This window comes from Vanellus vanellus, assembly GCF_965231255.1.
Source record: "Vanellus vanellus genome assembly, chromosome: 1".
In the NCBI taxonomy this organism is placed as follows: domain Eukaryota; kingdom Metazoa; phylum Chordata; class Aves; order Charadriiformes; family Charadriidae; genus Vanellus; species Vanellus vanellus.
Genome location: NC_138905.1, coordinates 68,421,378 through 68,441,485, shown reverse-complemented (window position 1 = coordinate 68,441,485; position 20,108 = coordinate 68,421,378). Strand labels below are relative to the sequence as shown.

At 46.1% G+C, this 20,108-nt stretch overlaps 1 protein-coding gene across 1 annotated transcript in view; it reads left to right on the top strand.

Annotated features, from left to right (window-relative positions):
- Window positions 1–17,863, top strand: part of NINJ2 (ninjurin 2) — a gene marked incomplete at its 5' end in the record, with an annotated part of 47,079 nt that extends 29,216 nt beyond the window's left edge. The window contains 3 exons of the mRNA XM_082498424.1: window positions 14,914–15,145; window positions 16,497–16,681; window positions 17,592–17,863. Coding sequence (XP_082354550.1) covers window positions 14,914–15,145; window positions 16,497–16,660 — 396 coding nt within the window. The 3' untranslated portion in view covers window positions 16,661–16,681; window positions 17,592–17,863. The remainder of the gene's footprint in view (window positions 1–14,913; window positions 15,146–16,496; window positions 16,682–17,591) is intronic.
- Window positions 17,864–20,108: the final 2,245 nt, after the last annotated feature.

The window sequence follows — 20,108 nt, the reverse complement described above, 5'->3', positions numbered from 1 at the left end:
CACTTCCTGCGACACTTTAGATATATCAGCATAATGGAGCTCAGAGTTTGTTGCCATCCACCTCCTTCCAAGTGACTAGATAGACCTCAGACAGTATAATTTTTGGAGAGCAGCATTTTGCTGCACTGTTGCCTGGAATGGATGCCTAAGCAAAGTATTGTGGCTGAGAAGTTCCCACTGGTTATACTAGAAGTTCCGGCCCTGTTAGGCTCATTAAAAAGAACAGCACCTCACTTAATGGTTAGGAGAGACCACTATTAGTTTTGAAGCAGAGGATTTATAAATCAGTTACGGCTTCCACGAGCCTGAGACTGAATGCTGGACTGGATGGGTAACAGCAGCAAGGTCTGATGTGCCCTACTACTGTGATCAGAGACAAACCCAAACAGGACACCTTGTCTCCATTAGCTCGGCAGGAATAAGCAACCTGATCTTCCTCCCCACACATGCCTGATGTTTGCAGAGCCCTCACAAGCACAACCTCAGCCACATGAGCTTTCTTGGTAGCCCACACATGCTTACTAACCTATTTCTATTCAATCATCTAGAAGGCCCTCAACACTTTTGGAAGCACCACACCTCGTTGTCTGGGATGCTTAAACGGTGTTTTTGAGACACTGTTCCCTTAGCTTTGTTGTCTATGTCTTGGTGTAGAAAGTAAAAGCGTATGTTTCTTCTCCTGCCAGATTTGAGACAGGTAGGCCTTCACCATTCAAGGACATACACTCCCTTCGGAATACGATTGCTCTAAATCATTGTTTTAAAAACTAAGAGAGAAGAACGTAGTCTATGCTTGCATTCTGTGCATTATCAGTAAATGCAGTTGCACAGGATTTGGGTCAAGCCCAGTTTTACTTCTAAAATGCTATCTAATCTGGCCTTTAGTGTTGTTTTTACATAAAACTGAACAGCCACAGCAACAGCTGTGCGAGGAACTGAGCCCAAAACATAATACTTCTCCAAGCCCTACTGCAGTGTCCTTCATGTGGTGCGAGGAAGAGAAATTTAAGACTTCAGGAGACCACTATTGACATCCAGGGCATGTATTGCTAAAGCAGGAGAGACAGTTTTGACTGAAGAGAAATTTTATTGGAAGAATGTGTGTCAGGTGGTTGGTATTCAATATTCAAAAGAATGCAATCTAGAGCTACAGTGACCATTAAAAAAATAAAATATCAAATTTAATAAGAGCCAGTTTTGCATGCATGACCAGCTTCTGAAGTAGCTCTTTTTGAGAGAGCTCCCCTCCTGAGCTTGGTTGTAAACATTACTCATGATAATCTTCCAGCCACAACTTAGTCCAGGGTCTTGTGTATTATTTTAACACTACATAAAAGCACAAAATGAACTCTAAAATAGATGATTCATAGAGGGAAAAGGAGGGAGAGCACACTCTACAGTTGCTGCATATTTCTTTTACTGTGTGGATTCCCACAGCACTGTATCTTAAATAAATTGTATCAGGTATCTTTAGAGCCCAAACAATTATGTTTTCTGAACTTTTTACCCTTGGACTTCGATCCCTACACTTTGCAGCTGGTCAGAGAAGTTTCCACAACACACTTCTGCAACACGTCATACCCTAGGACTCTATCTAGGTAGCATATAAGCCCTTTTAGTCATCATTATATCTACATTCATAATCCACTGGAAAAAAATGTTCGCATATTAGCAGAGGCATAGAATAACCAATTGCACTGAAAAAATTCTTGCTACCAACTTAACGATGGAGCAACCCTTTGCATTTACGACTGAGCACCACCTGCTGGTTATCTCCTCTAATTTGGCTGTTTCTCCTGCCGCCCTCCTCCCAGTAAATCCTGAGAGCAGATCCTAGATTTTAGGAAGGCATCCTGATGTAGATGTTACAGCTGGGTGCTGTAACATGGGACCTGCGATTTCGAAGCCGAGCTTCTGAACTCGGCAAGACAGGAAGGTAGAGGCAGCTATGATGCCACAGCTGGAGCAGCCAGAGGGAGACAAAACTCCGCAGCCCCCTAACACAAAGGGCAGTAGGGCAATAGCCCTCCCCACTGCATCCACTCCCCACTCAGAGTCCAACACAAAGGAAGTAACTCACAAATAAAAGCAAAAGCAGCAGAGGTCCTGTCCTTTTCTGTTGAATTCCTGTGTGCCTCATCCTCCTCGTTTTAATTGACTTCTCTCGAAACATAGGATTTTGACTTACTCTCTCCAGCATCCCCTAGTCGAAATGCAAGTTCCTCATTTTCTCACCTAGTTCCTCTGTTGTGCCAGTGACCCGGTGATCTCAGTTTAACATTAACTACTTCATCCAGTTTGCCAAGAGGAACAGGCCTGTTACCTACTATTATGAAAAAATCCTGATCCTGGCACTTCGATTCCGCCACTTTGATCTTATAAAGTATCTTAATGCAGATGCTTTCAGAGCCACACTGTTGGAGTATAATTTAATTTAATATTGTGAACTTAAGCTGAAAGGGCCAAAGATAAGTGTTTTAAGAGTTTAACTTTCATTGAACTCAGTGGAAGCTGGGCAGGGAAGTCCCAGTACCATTTTTCAGAAGTGGGAGATATTACTGGCCACCAACTGTTTCACTTCTGGTCTCTGCCCAACAGTAATTTGCAATTCATGTTTAACATACCGACATATCAATGGCCATTTTTATGGCACGCTATATCACTTCCCTGAGTTTAGTATGGCTAACTGTTACAGCCTCATCAAGCTGCGCTGAAGGATGGAAAGAAAAAGGAAAAACAACTTCATCCTATGAATCGTTCTGTCAACATAGCAAGCTATAAACCCAAACAACAGGATGGCCCCACCCTTGAAATTCCTCCAGGAAGACAAGGGAAAGCCAAACCTAATATTTCTAATTACCAAGGATAACCTTCCACTCTATAACCACCTTAAACCTCCTCGCTGAGCTTCACTGTACATCTTAAGGCAGGGCCTTGGCCCAGCTTTCAATTAAATTATTAATAGGAACAATAGAGTCAAAGTTTCCCAACACAGATGCCTCAAGTTGTTAAACCCATATAAAGCAACACGACACTAGACATGCCGATTTCAGACTTTCCTCCTGTACCCAGGGTTTTGCAAGGATGTTGTGTTGGATCTTTCCTTTGATCCAAACGTAGAAAGGGCTCCCTTGGTGATCCAGTTAGCTGCGTCCCTGGGCCCCAGTGCTCCCTAGTGACAACATCTTGCCTGGGAATGCTGCGTCCCATACAAGAGCTGAGCATCTGCAGGGGCTTAATCACAGAGCTTGGACCCTCCGTGTGACATGGTTTGAGATCTCATTGGGTCTGCGTGGTTTGGAAAAATCTGCACCAGAAAAAAAAAAAACAAAAAACAAAAAACAACACACAAAGAAAATTAGTCCTTGCAATCTTTTTGCTGCCCCCAACTCCTTCACTCTCTCCCGCCGTCAGGGTCAGCCTGCTGAAGCAGCTGCCTCCAGGGACTTGCATGGGACATGGGAATACCCCACAGAGCCCAGTGCTGCTGCCTTTCCACATGGAGACTGCCCATGTAGGCTGGTACACAAGCTTTGATGGGGGAGCTGGATCTCGCACAAGGCTAGTTTCCTCCAGAATAAAGTTCCACAAACACCGATTGCAGCAGATGGCATAGCTGCTTAGCTTGGCTGCTTCCAATTTACTGTATAGGCACTGTACGTTGCCTATTCCGGTAAAAGGGGCACGGCTGGGACACACTTCTCTACTTGGGGAGGGTGTGGGAGGATGGCTGCTCATTTGCCCCGTGCCAGCTGCCCTTGGCCATCAGAAGGCTCTAGAAAAGAGGGAAGAGCACCCAGAGGACACACCACAGGGCTATGCAGGGGAATGAGGGTGAGTAACTCAGCAAGCATCAGGGAGAAGGCTCTTGGGGGGCCTTTAAGGAGATCAGCAGATTTATACACACCAGGGAGTCCATGGAAGTTGCTGGGAGGGAAACTAAGGCTGAAGGCATAGACTCACCATGCAAAGACACTTTGTTTTAAAAGCTAATGTCTCACCCAACAATTCCTCTAATTAAAGAGTTATCCTTTTTTTAGCTTAATAGACTGTTCTCATAACTCCAGTTTTCACAGACTAGAGGCTTTTTTTTTTTTCCCCCCTTTTGATGTGAGGCAATTCCACTTCAAGCTTCTGGCTGCTTCAGGTTTCTGTCACATATGGCCAAAAAAACAGGTTCTGGCACAAAACTCACCCTGACCCCATCTGGATTTTCCTGTTGGTTCAGATTCATGTAACTTCAGCTAAGAGCAGCAAGGCTGCAGAGAAGCCTGAGCGTTTCCTTTGCAATATCGTCCCCAAAACAATGTCTCTGTCATCCGTGTCCCTTCCCTTCTCCCCCCCTCCCCCTCAAAGACACTAGACCGGCCAATGAAAGAGGAAAATTGGAGAGGGTGAGCTGAAGGGTGGGATTATTTGGTTCCAACAGTGGGCAAGGAGTCAGCAAGCTGCAGTCTGAAGGAAGGGAGGTGACGCTGCATCTGTCAGAAAACTAGACTGAATTCTGGGTTACTTCTGTTGTGGGCTGCCTGTGTGCTCCTAAGCACGTTTATTTGTGCCTGTTGTAACAGGACACCCACACATGATGAGGTGTCTGGGTGCCACTTGAATCAGAAAATAATGGCATCCCCTCCTTGTGGGACAACCTCAATTGCAGAAGCTGGGCATGTCTCCTTCCTGACTTGAACTACAGTGACAATTTTTTTTTTCCAGAAGATGAGCAGAGCAAAGAGCCATTATGTTTAACACATTACCTGCTCACAGGCTTCAGAGCAGCAAAAAAAAAAAGAAATAACCTTAGCTGTCTAGAAGGTAATACCTTTAGGCCTCTCTAAGGCATTTCACTGAGTGTTTTCCACTGCTTTAAAACTCTGAACTTGTAAGTGTTTCCCAGGAGAGTGGCAGTCCATTTCAGAGATATCACACGTATATGTAAGACACCTCTTGAACACTCTTGAACCCACTTTTCTTAGCTGCTTTTTGAGAATGTCTAAGCAGCAGACATCTCCAATGGTCCATAGGATACAGGTAAAAAACAGCTGCCTTCCCTAGTGGGAATTTGTTTCAAGTACCTTCTTGATTCAGTCTTGCTTCATACTGACCCTTTTTGAAGCAATGCATGCCGAAACAAGTGCTTAATGTTTTGCCACTCAAAGGAGAAATGAAATTTAAACCAGTGAATCCATACTCAATTAAGAGGCTTGAATACACACCTTGCAGGGTGGATGTAGCAAGTGTAGGAGAAAGAAATGCCCCATACCGGGTGCTTTAGAAATCAGCTATGTTCATAACTTGCCATGCAAAAATAGTGCTTCTAGTTGCTGGTAGCCATCCATAATTACTGTCAGGTAGGTGAAGCTTCATAGAGAAAGCAAAGGACTCAAAGGCAGGACACCAGTCTCATTCTGTACTCTACTATCCTTTATGATCCATGATCATGCCTTTCCGCTCCTCAGCTGATTCACTTAAGACATGGGTAAAAGTTACACGTGTAAATGCTCTGCACAAGCTAACAATCAATCCTGTTAAAATTCAGTTAAACTTTGAGGAACCTTCTACCTTTTTATCTCTAATAGAGTTAGGCTAAGAGGCTCGGACTGAGACCAGAGCTCCATTGTGCTAGTTACCGTACACACAAAAAAGGAGGCATTTTCTTGTGCTGGAAAGCTCTCAACATACAAGAATTGAAATAGTTTTGTCCCCGCTTTTACCAAGAATCCAAGACAGACATTACCCAACACCTTAGAGCCAAGCTTAGATCTCTGTAAGTCCTAGAAGTACCTTAATCCACACAGTCCCATTCTTGGCCTTTTTAGCCACAGCAGCAGTCAAACCCTAAAAAATGTGTAGCTAAAGGACTTGCCATAAACAATCCAAGAACAGGAGCAATAGCCTCCGTCAGACAATAACCAAGCCACAAGCAGAAATGCTAATGTATTCACCCCACACAGAGCAATATTAAACCCACAGCAAACAAACACGACAGCTCTTCAGCCAGGCTCAGAGGGACACCATGGACATGCTCAGCGGTACCCAGAGGTGCTCCCACACATGCTGCTGAGAACCCATCCATGCTCCTCGCAATCAGGGCACTTCGCGTCCTCTCCAGTCTACCCATCACCCCAGCCCTGGCGAGGCAGTAACAGCCTTCCTTGGCACAGCAGGCTCCCAAGCAAGAGGCAGCCCCGCAAGCCAGAGCTTAATGGAAGGGCGTTAACGCTAATTGAATCTGAACAGCCATAGCCATGCATCACTTTGCATTTTCTCATGTTAAAATGCAACAGCCATTTGTTAGAGCACTCCTAATGTGTTTAAAAATCTTTCCAGCCACAGCTGATGTTGTTTCTAAGCATGACATTCCCAAGCAGCCTAGCACAGACCTGAGATGCTGCTCTGAGGACTTCCCTACCTTGAAGTCCATTGCTAACTACAAGTATCCACCCCTGCCACCCCAGTTACTGCCTTGCTAGTGCCAGTTACTGCCTTGCTAGTGCCTGTATCCAATACCTAGTTCTGCCAGCTCTGAAAAAAAAAAAAAAAAAACCCACACCCAAAAACCCCCAAAACCAAACCCAAACCAAAAAACAAAACCACAACTAAACACCAAAACACAAAACCAAAACCAATTGGGATTAAGGATTTATGAAAGTTCAGATCAGCAACAGCACCTTATTTTTTTTTTTTTACCTGTCCTGATGGCACGAGGCCAGATGCTCGGCTGCAAACTGACACAACTCAGTGTGCCAGTTCTGAACAAAATCAGCAGATTCAGCCTTTTTAGATCCAGAGATTGGCTCAGTTTCCTGGCAGAGAAGGAAGCTATGCCTGGCAGGTTTTTTTTTTTTTTTAAAGAAAGAGAATACTATGCATCCAGGTGAGACTAAATCAGCAGGGATGCTTTTAGAGATGCTGGTGAGCACTACAGTAGGAAACAGACACTGACCTGCAGGACAAAGATATTGTGAGTGTCAGTACACACGAAACTGGAAAAAATGCTTTGTGGATGAAAGACCTTATAAATAATAGAGGGACCCAAACCCTTGAGTTTCACTGTTTATGGATGCAATTTCATCAGCTCTGCCTCTGTGGAAACCCTCAGTCATGTTCTCCGCTCTTTCCACCCGGACTCACACTTCCGTTCTGTGGAGAGCCTCAGGAACTCAGAGGGTGACCAGGGCCACATAACTGCCGAAATCTGCAGAAGAACCTGAACTCCAGTGCCTTAGAGTGAGGTTGACCTGGGAAACACTGCAAGATGTAAAGCCCCTGGAAATAAGAAAACCACCTACCTAATTTCATCAGCTTCAGTGGCTTACTTGCGTAATGAGTTCAGTCCTTGTGTATTATGTACACAACACAGGCACATCTCACACTTTTACCGCGGATCTTAGCCATCTCTTCCTAGATATCACCTACGTGAGCATTCTCATTATTTTACAGATGGGGAAGCCAAGATCCAGGGAGAGCAAGTAGGATGCCCTCAGCCACACAGCAAATGACAAATTAACCTTGGGCTCCCTCACATGGAAAGCAACTTCAGACCAGGGCTGGGATCGTTCTGCATACAGAGTTGCAGGTCACCAGGTGAACCAAGCACAAGGGACTGTTGCTATATGCTTGTCCCATTATAAGACTTTTAAATTTTTTTATTATTTTTTTACCCTACACATCTGCTACAAACCAGTCAGAGCTGGACCTTTGGTATGATCTGGTACAGATGTTATTGTGTTCCCTCAGTTTTAGAAATCAACCTGACCCTCAGCATTGGATGCAAACACCCTTAGACTTGGAAGAAGTTAGATTTAGGACCTTGCTTTAGGAATGTTTTGCATTAAAGTGATTTATGTGAACACATTTGCTCTTTGGATCTGGCAGCAGCCTGCAATCAGGCCCAGCTTTTCTTAATATTTTGGGCCATAAGCCATCCAGCTTGGGGATTTATTCATCTTAACGTGTTTAGCTTTGTAAGCACAATGCAGTAGTTACTGTTGTGCCTCCCGGCTGCTCTTCCATTTTTTATAAACACATTTTCTCTGCTAACCTACTTTTAATTTTTTCTTGTAAAGCTGTTTTGAGTCTTCTCTTGTTCCCCCACCCCCCCCCCCCAAAAAAACACTAGGATAAAACTGCTATGGGTGCTAAACGCTAGTGACTTGAATTGGCTCCAGCTTTTACATCCTGGCTTTGGAAATAATTGTTCCCGCTAATCCTTTTGAGTGCACTCCCAATTCCATACATTCAAAGAGCTGTCGTCCCCCCACCCCCCTCCACCCAATTGCTTCTGTTCAGCAATCAGAGATCATGCATCAGCACATTGTAATTGCTGATGCTGAGCCCCCAAACCCACTAACTGCTTCTGAGCTACGGATGGAGGCTCCTCCACCAGCCTCACTGCCCTTCCCACCTCCTCCTCATCCCAGCTACCTGGAAAAGAAAAATTATATTCTATTCCGGCTCAGCCCTGCAGCCTGCCAGTCGATTCCTGGATCCTTTCAATTCAGTATCATAAATACAATTAACGAGGGAGTTTAATATAGATTTGGTAAGACAGTTATTTGAGCGATACATAATTTATGTTGCCCTGTAGCACAGGAAGCCATGAGTGGCATCTGAGAGTGAACGGATTCAAGAAACTCGCCATACAGCAGCACAGCGTGCCAAAGGGGGAAAAGCATGGAGAGGATGGGGGCGGGAAGAAAAAAAGAGAAAAAGCGACAGCAACCCAAGGAAGGAGGTGTATGAAAGAAGAAAGAGAAGAGCTCGATAGCAGGAAAAAGCATGAAAGAAAGACAAGGTGAAAGGCACAGGGTGAGAAAAGAATGGAGAAGGAGAGAATATAAAGAGAGGATGAAAGGAGAGAGGAGGAGCTGAACAGAAGATGCAGAGAGGGCCTGCAGGATGTCTAAGAGACAAGAAGAAGCATGGAAAGCGAGAAACAGAGAGCAGAGCACACACGCTTGATGCGACAAGCGGGTCTCTGCAGGCTGTGAGTGCTGCAGCCACCGGGAAGCAGAAGCCGACTGCTGTGTCGGCCGGAGGGCAAAGGCGAGGAGAGGCGCCCTGGATCTCGTGGGGCTCTGCTACCTCGTGACTTAACCCAACTCCTCTGCCAGCCACAGCCAGGGGACTGCCCGGCTTCCCTACCCGCTGCCAACCCTTCAGCTCCACATTGTGTTAGGTTTTGCTATTAGTCCCCCGCTCCCGCGTGGCCTCATTTCAGGGAGTCGCAGTGAGAATATGAGGCCAGCCTTGCAGCTGGGTAAATGAGAGAGGCTCTGCTGGCAGTCTCACCCGACTGAGCTTTCACCCCTCTATCAACAGTAGCGTCCTACTCGGGCACCCCTTAGCTCAAGGATAGGGGTCCGAAGTGCTGCACCACGGTAACATCTCCGCCTAAGAAAGCTCACCGAATTTGCTTGTGGGTGTGAGATGAGACGCAGGAGGTGGATAAAGCAAATGGAGAGTGGGAGTTTGGTGAGATTAGAGAACAGGAACAGTGCTTAGCAAGCACACAGGATCTGTGCCTGCCATTTGCCTCAGCTTCCACTTCTGAAGAGGTGCTGGCCCTCAGCTCCTGGAAGTTACCTTTTGGTTGGATAGCTCTCATCTGAACAGTTGGTGTCAGCGATCCCTCTGTTACATTAAGCAGTGACCTGTCGCAGAAGTGGAAGAACACCTCAGAGGAAGATCTTCGTCAGGATCACTCCCATGTATAGGGGAGCCTGAGATACCAGGAAAGCATCCTTGATTTATTTTCTGGGATCGGTTCAATATGAATTGAAGGCAACACAACCATTTGGCTCTCAACAGGACCCCTAGCAAGCAGAACAGATGGCTATATTAAAAGGAAAAATCCCTAAGCACAACTGGACTATCCGACAGCCACCACAGAGGCCAAAGAGGGGGACTGGCCCTGAACACTCAGTTTTCCTTTTGCCTGCAGCATCCATGACGAGGTTTACTATTACTTTTGTTCGTGGAACGCAGCCAAGATGCTTGCTGTTGCTCCAAATGGGAGGAAAAAAAAAAAAAAAAAAAAAAAAAGAAGCAGCCTTTGCCTCCCAGAGTTCGCAATATAGTTGGTATTGACCAAAGCATTCCCTGCACGTCCCTTCTCCTGCACACATGTGGCTGCTCACCAGCCTGCTTCCTTGCCTGCCGGCTGACACGTATGGCTCTGTGAGGGAAGTCCGACCCACCGGATGGGCAGGGATCTGGCCATCGCTGCCGTCCCCGGCACTGCCGTCATCTGCACCTCGGCACGGCGCGTAGGCCAAAAGTATTAAAATCGGCTCCCTTCGTCCCAAGCGAAGTGGGGTCAGGAGCTGCAGGGAGTGAGCTTCTCCGGAAAAGCAGAGTAGCTAATAACCATGCACTTAAAAGCAGAGGTATTGACTGAGAGCAGGGCCTTTAATCTCTCCGCTTTCTGCCCGTAGAAAGGCAGCTGTGCTCCTCTCCCACCTCGCAAGACGATGACGCTCTGCGTGCTTTAACCTTCATCAACTGGTGTTTACAAGGTACTTTCTAAAGCTGCCAACTGGCAAGTACTGTGGAAAAAAAAACCTTGGATTTTCCCTGGTGCCTGATGCCGTGTGTGTGTGTGTGCGTGCGTGCCTGAGTGTGCTCAGCTGGCTGTTCGTCGGCCAACATCCCCGCACCAGGCAGCTCCGCACCTACCCCTCCAAGCGCACGGCCTGCATTCACGTCTCCATTTTCTTTGGCGTCCTCCAGCATTTCCCTTGGAACTAGTGACCAATGATATAGTTTCTCCTCAGTCTTCCCCCTCTGCCAGAGCGCTCCCATCAAGAAGATTATCGTTCTCATACACGCGAGCCTCATGCCGTCCCACTGCCCCTTTCAGGCTGTTCTCCCCTGGGGATAGGGTCACAAAACCCACAGAGGGATTTGCAATTAGATCTGCTCTGTAATTTTTTTCTTTTTTTTTTTTTTTTTCTGCTCTGAAAAATACAACAAGAGGTTTTGTAGAAATTGTCCAAGTAGCTTTAAGAAAGCTCTGTGCTCCCCTCAGCCCAAAATCTTCAAGCTTTGGGAAGAACGATTTAGATGAACCACCTCCAAAATTTTTCACAAGAAAGTAGATATTTCTTGTAAAAATAAGTGCATAATTGAAAGCAAAGAATTTCCGTTGAAAACTAATTTCAGTGGAAATTTTTCAGGTAGGTTCAAGCGAGCTGTGGAGCTCAGCGTGCCCTCTGGTGCCAGAGCCAGGTGTCACAGGCCCTGGGACCTGCCAGCTCCCTACAGCAAAACCAGAGATCAAGTTTAAAAAGAGAGGGGAAAAAATAATAATTAAAAAAAACCCCACAGTTGTGGTGATATTAATACTTCGTTCCATAAGAATTCATATAAAAATTAAAAATAACAATAGAAGTGAGAGTTAAGTATCTGGGGGGTAGGGGGTGGTATGCTTTGAGCAAGAATAAAGCCTCCGACTCGTGAAACATAGATGGGTGCCTCACTCAGCCCCTGTAGCAATCTGTATCTCTGTGCCACTTTTACACAAAAGGAAGCAGAAAAGGGATTTGGCTGAGGCCAGACTGAAGCCAGCAGAGTCTTTGCAAGGGAAAGAGGCTGTCTCGTATGGAAAGCCGAAACGGGACACAGGAGCCGAGCTCCAGTGCTGTACTTTTTCCAAGTCCTAATTTCCCTACCCTTAAAAAGCGGGCAATAATGGTGCATCCCAGTCTTGGGGAAGTGCTGCATACTGGTAGGTGCTGTTTTCCAGCAGACACACTGGCTCTGCAGTGATGCTCGCAAGATGAACTTGGTGTCTGCCCGCCAGACCCAGGTTTCCTTTCTTTGATGCAATATGGAGAAGAAAAAGCAGAGATTCTTGCTCTCAGAAGGGGGACACTTTCAAAGTGACTAGAAAGATACCAGCTCTAGTCTGATGATATAAATAATTTTGATGAGCCCTCAGGTATGTCCTGTGTCTTAATTTAGGGCTCTGTTTGCCAAAAAGGAATTATTTAATCTCCCCAGTGAACCCAAGTAACCCCCCCCCCGAGCTGTCTGGGTAATCCTGCTGCAGGGAAACCTGAGTTGCTTGTGAATCAGCTCCCGAGATGCAGCACTTTAGAGGACAGAAATTTAAGACAAAGCTAAAACAGAAATGGTCCCATTTTGAAAACCTGTGCATGCATTGTGGCAGCTCAAAAAACGAGCCATGGCCACGCGTTCATACTCCACAGATGCAGTGGCTAGCATCCCAAGCAAAGCCATCCTGCATTAATTGAAATGCCAGATCTCCGAACACTCCTGGTTTCTTTAAGCCTCTTGTTATTTGAGACTTCAGGCTTGCATTTGTAGCTGCTGGACTAGGCAAAAATTAATCCATAAGGGCCAAGTCAATAGAGGAGCTGGATTTCTCTAACGTCAGATGGCATCACAGGGACTCCTGCAGGTTGATTTATTTTTTTTTAGCTGCCTAAGTGAAAGGTTGGTGTCCAGCTTTCATCATCTAGTAACCTTTTGGCTACCTTTGTGGATCTACTAAGCCTGCACTGACAGAACTTTGAAACAAGGTTTTCCCAGATCTTCTGGCTCCTCTTTGGAGAGCAATGGCCACCCCTGCCCATGGTATCATGTCCCAGAAAGGGGAACAGGCCATTATGCTCATCCACATGAGAAAAGCCCCCTTGAAAGTGCTTGTTTTCATTGCCTGATCATCCGGGACACAGAGCTCACTGCATTGCAACTCTGCCCTCCAGGTAAAGGAACATGGGGGCAGCTCAAAAGGATGTATTTTCATTCAACAAGAGCTCCTGCCTTGCTTTATTTACCTCCACATAAGCAACTAGCAACAGATGTGTCAGCCTCCTTGTACCAGTCACTCATTTAACAAAAGCTTTGTCTTGTTTGTACAGCGTCCTTGTTCTGGCATCCTTAACTCAGCATTACACATAGATAAACCATCAATGCCCAGCCTTGTGATGCTGCAGGGAAGGGGGCTGACCCTTCAGGAATGAGGAAGAAAACACACGAAAGGGGTCAAATCTCAAACCTTGCACCTCTTGGTACTGGTACAACTCTGTTGCAACAGGATCATATGCTGTTAAGCCAGCTGAGAGGGGGCGGTACCTAAATCTAGGTTTTTAAGATGTGTTCCTAGGATCCGGCCTTTCACTGGCTTCCTTTCCCCAAAATACAAGATACCCCTATTCTGCCCCAGCAGTAGTGTTTAAGAAGTCCTGAACCCCTACACACTGCCTTAGAGTCCTTACCAGCTCTCTAGACTTCTACTTTCATCCCTTTCTAGTATCTTTTAGCTTCTACCTTCCACAGCAAGAAATACAGGCTTTGTAAAGGAGCTTCTTAACCACAGTAACTTTACTGTTGGAAAAATCCAAAAATTGCATGCTTTAAACTATCAAAAAAAACCCCAACAACCCAAAAGCACTTTCCTACCCCAAGCTGGCCCCTTCTTAGGGATCACAGCTCACCAGTAGTTCAAACTGGACACAGTCCTTCCTGCCAACTTTTTACCGCGCATCTTTCTCACATGAGGGTGATCACCAGCACATGCCACAACCCCCTTCTGAAATTCAGCCCCAGTTTCAGTTACACAACCACATGCAGTGCTCTCCCAGAATCACTGGCTTTGCTCCCAGTCCAGCACAGAGAAAGCCACTCTTGCCAATGGATGCGCAAAGAGACCACAGACAGCAGCACAAAGCAGCAGCCATAACCCTTCTCTAGTATCATGGCCAGACCATAGAAATATTATATTTTGTACTTCATCTAGTACAAAAAAACCAAAATAGGACTTACTATTTGATGTAGGCACAGTCCTACTTCTCATATGCACCTGGAGACAACACTTCCACCACTTTGAGCAACAAAGGTCACCTCAGGCCTGCGCTTGGCCCTTATACCCAGATTTAAAGGGTTATCTCTCAGATGGCGCTAAGGGCAAGGCTGCCGATCTTCACCACAGCTGATAGGAAGCTGATTACCCAGGGCTGAAGCCTGTCTGCTACGTGGAAGTGCCATTTTTCTTTCTTTTTAAGAAAGAAGATCATAGCTTGCTGCAGATATATCCAAATCTTTTATAATTATTGCCTTTGCTGGTGGTTTATTACCAACTGATGAGACTTTGGGTGAATTGAAAACTACCTTTTCTGGTTTTTTTTCATCATTTGGGTCAAGACAGCTAACAGGAACTCCCTTAACGAGAATGATAGAGAAAAGGTGGATAGCTAAAAGCGGCCAAATGATCCACAGCTTGTAATTAGACTAAGGGCAACCAGGTGATTTACCCCTTGCAAACACCTGTTTCTCTCCACTGACAAAAAATGTGCCTGAATGATTAGTTAAAGTTAGGTGTGATGGATCCCACCCTTTGTCTCGGTGCATTTCAGTGCCTGAAGTTTTAAAGAAACAGTGCCCCGGGTTTCAGAAACAAAAATGTGGATTGTCCCATGTGCTCTAGCATCTTGTCTAAGACAGTAGCCAGCAAAAAGGAGATACAAAGCCTAGCCACTAATAGTCCTTTGAACACCCGACCCAAAGAGAAGATCTCTCTCTAATCCCCTGTAAGTTTGAGGCTTGTCTGTGCCCTGAAGGAAGAGAATTTAATATTCCTTTCAAAATCCCTAGCTCTGGGTAATCTACATTATTGTAACTCTGGACAAGCTTGTTTTCCACAAAAATACCCAGTATTTTTCTAACCTTGCTGAGCTCTTGATCGCTGCAAGTATCTTGTGCCTATTAATATCACGAGGCGACTGTGAGGGGAAACTGGCTGCTCTCAACACGTTTGAAACACGCAACTTTGACTCTTTCCCAGGCTTTCTAGATAAACCCCGTGGGGAGGCAGCAGCCTGTTTGCCGCGGATGGGTCCGTTGGCTTAGCAATCGTGCCAGTTCATGTGGTTTCTCCTGTCTCCCCAGGGCGTGAATCCTCATCTCCGGATTAACGGGCCGATGAACATCAACCACTACGCAACAAAGAAGAGTGTGGCAGAGAGCATGCTGGACGTGGCACTGTTCATGGCAAACGTCACACAGCTCAAAGCAGTGCTGGAGCAGGGGGCTTCCTTCCAGTACTATGCCACCCTCATTGTGCTCATCAGCATCTCCCTCTTCTTCCAGGTGATGATCGGGATTCTCCTCATCATCACCGGTAAGGTGGCCACCAAGGCGCATGCACTCTCGCAGGGTGCCACTGCAGTAGGGCACCCCATGGCTTGGCTGGCATGGGGATGGGAGGGAGATGCCTCTTCCCCTGAACCATTTTCCCTGGCTCCAACCAGGGCTGTAGGAGGGTTGAGGAAGGCTTGATGTGGACTGTGGGGCGGTCTGTGTAACTGCTTTTCAAAGTGGGGAGTGGGGTTGTTTTTTTTCTCTGGCACAAAAGCTCTGAGCACTACTTTTCCTTCACTTCCCCACTGCTGAATCCCCATTGTAGGGGGAGAGCTGGGTTTTGGGCCTCTTGCTGCCCATCCTTCATGCAGCTCCTGCAGATACTACGTTTTAGCTGTATCTCTTGCCTCACTCAAGCTGGGGCCTAACAGAACAATTTAGGCAGAGGTATTCCCTATATTAACCTCACATTTAACCAATCCTACAGTTCTCCTTGTGCCATACAGACAGTACATTAACACCAGCATTTCAGACAGGCTTGCCCAGTGCTCTGCCTGATACAGGAGTTGCTGTATTTCAGCCTCCAACACGTGCCTAGTATTAAAAGTCTTCAGAATGCTGCTTTTTCCTGTATATCCTATGTGCTTTTTTTTATGTGGCACATGGGATTGGAGGCGACAGGAAATCTTGTGACATGTTCCTTTCCCTGTCCCACATGGCACAGCTTTTCCTGGTGGCAGCCGCAGTGACTGGAGCCAGCTGTGAGGAGAAGGGGGACAGGGACCACGAGTGAGGGCAGGGAGCCACAAGGCTGCTGTTCACACGGCTTATTGGCCAAACAGCCCCAGTAACTGGGGCGTTTCTGGGCCTGAACTGATCAATGCCCATCAGCTAGGGCTGATCCCATTCATGTACACAGATACCTCTTGGTCTGGGGGCGAGGAGGGGGTTGATAGCTGTGTCAGCACGTATGTGAGATCTGAGTGTCGAAGAGGAACTGGCCTCCCAACCCCAGTACAACATTGCTGACCTTGTCCTCCATGAAGCCCAACTTTCCCTTGCCGTGTCCCATGGCCATGCAGTGGGGGTATCACGTGGCACGTGCCTGGCTAGCATGCAGCAGTAATTTGACTATTTAGGGTTGGCTCGTTGGAGGGCCATGGCACCTCCATGGTAAAACAGACATGACATAAAAAAAGATGTTTTTCCTCTGCTCTGTCCTCCTATGTCATCCTAGGGCAAGCTGTCCCCCCTGGGACTATTCCTCCAGCTCCGTGGATTCAGTGCCCAGGGGCATCCTAGACATTTTCCAGGCAGGGAAGGCTTGCATGGGCTGGGGGACTTGGAGTCAAGCTACGAATCTCCCTTTCTTTTTGTATTGTATTGCACAGCTCGTTTGAACCTGAATGATGTTGCAAAGCAACCCCGCCTGAACATACTCAACAACGCTGCCACAGCTCTCATCTTCATCACAGTCATCCTCAACATCTTCATCACAGCCTTCGGGGTGCAGAAGACTGGCCTCTACCCTACCAAGAATTTTCGACCTTATTAAGTGACGGGGCAACGGAGTCAGGTAAGAAAGGGGTGAGTTCCCATCACTGCCAGCCCCTGGAAGAGCTCTCGCTCTCAGAAAATGTCACTGCAAGGTGGAGAAGGAGAAGGCAAAGCTGTAAAAATTAACAAAGCCTTCCCAGAGTCATGTTGTTGTCCCTTGAGCATCTGGGGCCATTGAACAAATTCCCTCAGAGGAGGAGGATTTCTCCTTGCTTGGTCTTTAAAGCAAGAACACCAAACATCCCAACTGCTGGGATTTATCAGTGGCAAGTGGTTTTCAGAAGGCTGCAGACCTCATACTAGGTACGGATAGCAGTTGTGGATGGGAGCTAAATTTGGGAAAGAAAACTAGATGCGTTCTGGGAGGTATCCAAAGATGGCAGCGTTATCTGAGCAGAAGAAAAGGAGGGTGCTGGGGAGGCAGGGGTGAAAGAGCTGTTCACAACAGCCAGTGTAGTTGGGCAGGGGCTGTTTTAAGAATCTAGCTCTCATTTTCAAGAGAGAGTTTTGTGAGTAAGAGTCCAACTAGATGCTTGGGTTCCCATGTCAGGTCAATGAGGGAATGACATGTTCTTAGGTTGAAAGTGCTTTAGGTCAAGAAGCAAAGTTCACATCTCTTGCTTACACGACCTGCAACATGTAAACATATTTTAAATGCAATATACTGGGGTAGCAGCCAGCAAGAAAGCTCGATAGACAGATGATACGATGAGGGAGGATGCAAAGGCCAAAAACCCCACTATACAGTGTCTGTAAAAACACTGCTGGCTTGGCATCCAGAAGGGCGAGAGCGCTGAAGAGCAGCACCCCACACCCGCAGGGGTGGCCGTGGTGCTGAGTGACCCAGAACACTGTGACTGCTCCCCTCTGCCCGTGCAGCGCGGAGGAGACTGCTGCGACCTTACTGGTGTTTCGCATCTTCCCTGCAGGATCTGAGCAGCGCGGCTGGTGGGGAAAGCTCTCCTCCTCTACATTTTCACCGACCTCAGCAGGAGCCCATCGACGAATCCAGAGAACTGGGTTAAACTTTCAAAACCGTGTGCGTGTCATGGTATACCGGCCCCTTACCCTAATGCTTTTGCAGTTCTGAAGGGGTGTAAACAGTGCCTTTCAAAGCTAGAGCAGACTTGGCTAGGGAAACCTGCGGGAACAAGCAGCAGGTACAGTTTCAAAGCACAGTTCTGTAAATCTCATCTCTTATTTTAGTTGCCTGCTTCACATATTCAATATTGGCTCATTTTGTAGAGAAAACTGAACGATTTACTTTGTAGGATAAATAAACACAAAAAGTCCAGCTTTTTTGTCTCAAGCACAAGTTGCTATACTTAAAGCAGTGCTATCTAATAGTTTACCTCCCAAACGCTGGAATGGATTTTTCAAACTAAAAAAAAAGTTCTCACAGGAGGATAGGAAAGTGTGTGTATGCCAACATAGCTAAAACCAGTTCAAATGTTTTCCTAGTTGTTTAAAAATAAAATTAAATGTGACACAGTTAAGAAAACAATCAGATACTTCCAGCATTGGAAAAACAGCAATGACAGAAAACAGATATTATGGTCTGATGTCATCACCAGGGACCTATCAGGAATGATGTCAGAAAAGCCTGACAATATTTAGTAGAAAATGAAGAAACATTATACCTAAGGAGACACTCTACGCTTATTGCCACAATAAGAAATGGCAGGTACATAGTGTATGACTCTATTAAAAAATCACTGTTATAATTTTAAGTCTTGTCACTAACACAAATGTTTTTAGATATATCATTTTTATATTGACAATGCTGGGAATTATCTGGTACTAGAACAATTTGTTTCCTTAAAAAAAAGTCTTTGAATGAACGATTTTTCAGATTTTTTTTGAAAGAGTAAAATTTTTCGATCCTAAATTTTGCAACTCTGTAGTCACACTAAAAAAAAAAAAAAAAATCGGTATTTTAATAGCCTGGTGTAAGCCTATTTAAATAATGACATGCTTTTCTGATTATTAAATGATTTTTTCATTGTACATCAGAATCAGAGTTCAATGTGGATTTTTCACTTTGCATGCTCTTGCTGCCACCGAGAAAGAAATGTCACGAACATGTCCACATATTGGCCTTCAGGAGCTACTGGGAGTGTCTGACACTTAAAACCCCAGATATGGGCATACTTCATTTGTACTCTATATTTGACTTTACCGAACTCGATTTCTGTTTAAGTCAAAGGTGGTGTTTTTTTCCAGAGAGGGTGTGAACAATCCTGCCCACAAAGGCTGGTGGGTGAAGCTACGGGCCAGCATCAGCCAGTACCTGCAAATGACAGTGGGTTTTTTGACAGTGGGTTTTTTTTTGCAGCTGAAGAAAAGTTGCATAGAAAGAGCAGGGTGGAAAACGCCAGTTATATATTTACCAGAATTTAAATCAGCCAAGCTCAGCGCAGTCTGGGATCTGTTTGGTGAAGCAGGTAAAGACTCGTCCTCCACTTTGTCCAGGAGATGGCAGGTCTGGAAGGACACTGAGTTTGCTGCTTATCTTGGTCCTCGGTCTCTGCTGAGACCGACAGCAAAAAAGGGGTGAACGCTTCTGGGAAGCCTCTGTTATCCTGCTCTCCTCTAGAAAAAGGCTTCACTGTAGAGGCAGCAAAACTAGTTCTAGCCAATGCAAAACCACCAGCTAAGGGCTTTCAGCCACTACCGGCCGGCTGGGTTCATGAAAAGGTAAAAAATTATGCATCCCGTGTGCAGATCCCAAATCCCATGACTCATGGCTTCACAAGAGCAGGAGGCAAAGCAATTAGCATTGATGACTGAATGTAAAGAGAGGAAAAAAAAGAAAAGGTTCAGCTAGGGAAAGCAGCAGTGAGGGGAATTTCATTACCCGATCTTTACTTCAACATCATCGTCTCAGAGAGCTGCCAGGTCGGGTACAGCGGCGTGCGAGTCCTGCCTGAGCACAGAGGGCTTCCCGTCACCCAGCCTGGGTGAGCAGAAGACCAGCAGCGTGCTGGAATGCTTTTCCCCCATCACCTTTAATAATCATTTCTAATTATAATGGAATCAGACTCATTAGCAACCTTGGCTGCCTTTTTCCCTCTCCATGTCTGACTCCCATTCCTGCCAAGCTTTTTATCCTCAAAGGAGGCACGGTTGAAGTGAAAAGGGGCCAAATTTGAATCTAAATAAGCAGTTGCGGTGGAAGGGCTGACCTCCCATTTGTGTAGGCTGTGCCAAGTACTGAGCTCAGGTCTAGTCTCTCACCTGCGGTCTTCTCCAGGAATTGTCCCCTGCTTGCGAAAGGGACCACTTCATTCTCTGCGTTCTCTGTGATCCCATTGCACTTCTGCTTTGCCAGGATGTGCATTTTTTCCCAATGTTTCTACCTTTTTTCACATGATAAATCCAGGAAGGCAGGAGAAAAACTGTTTTGTTGCCATCCCACTTTCTACAGCCCTAGAGGGGACTGAAAC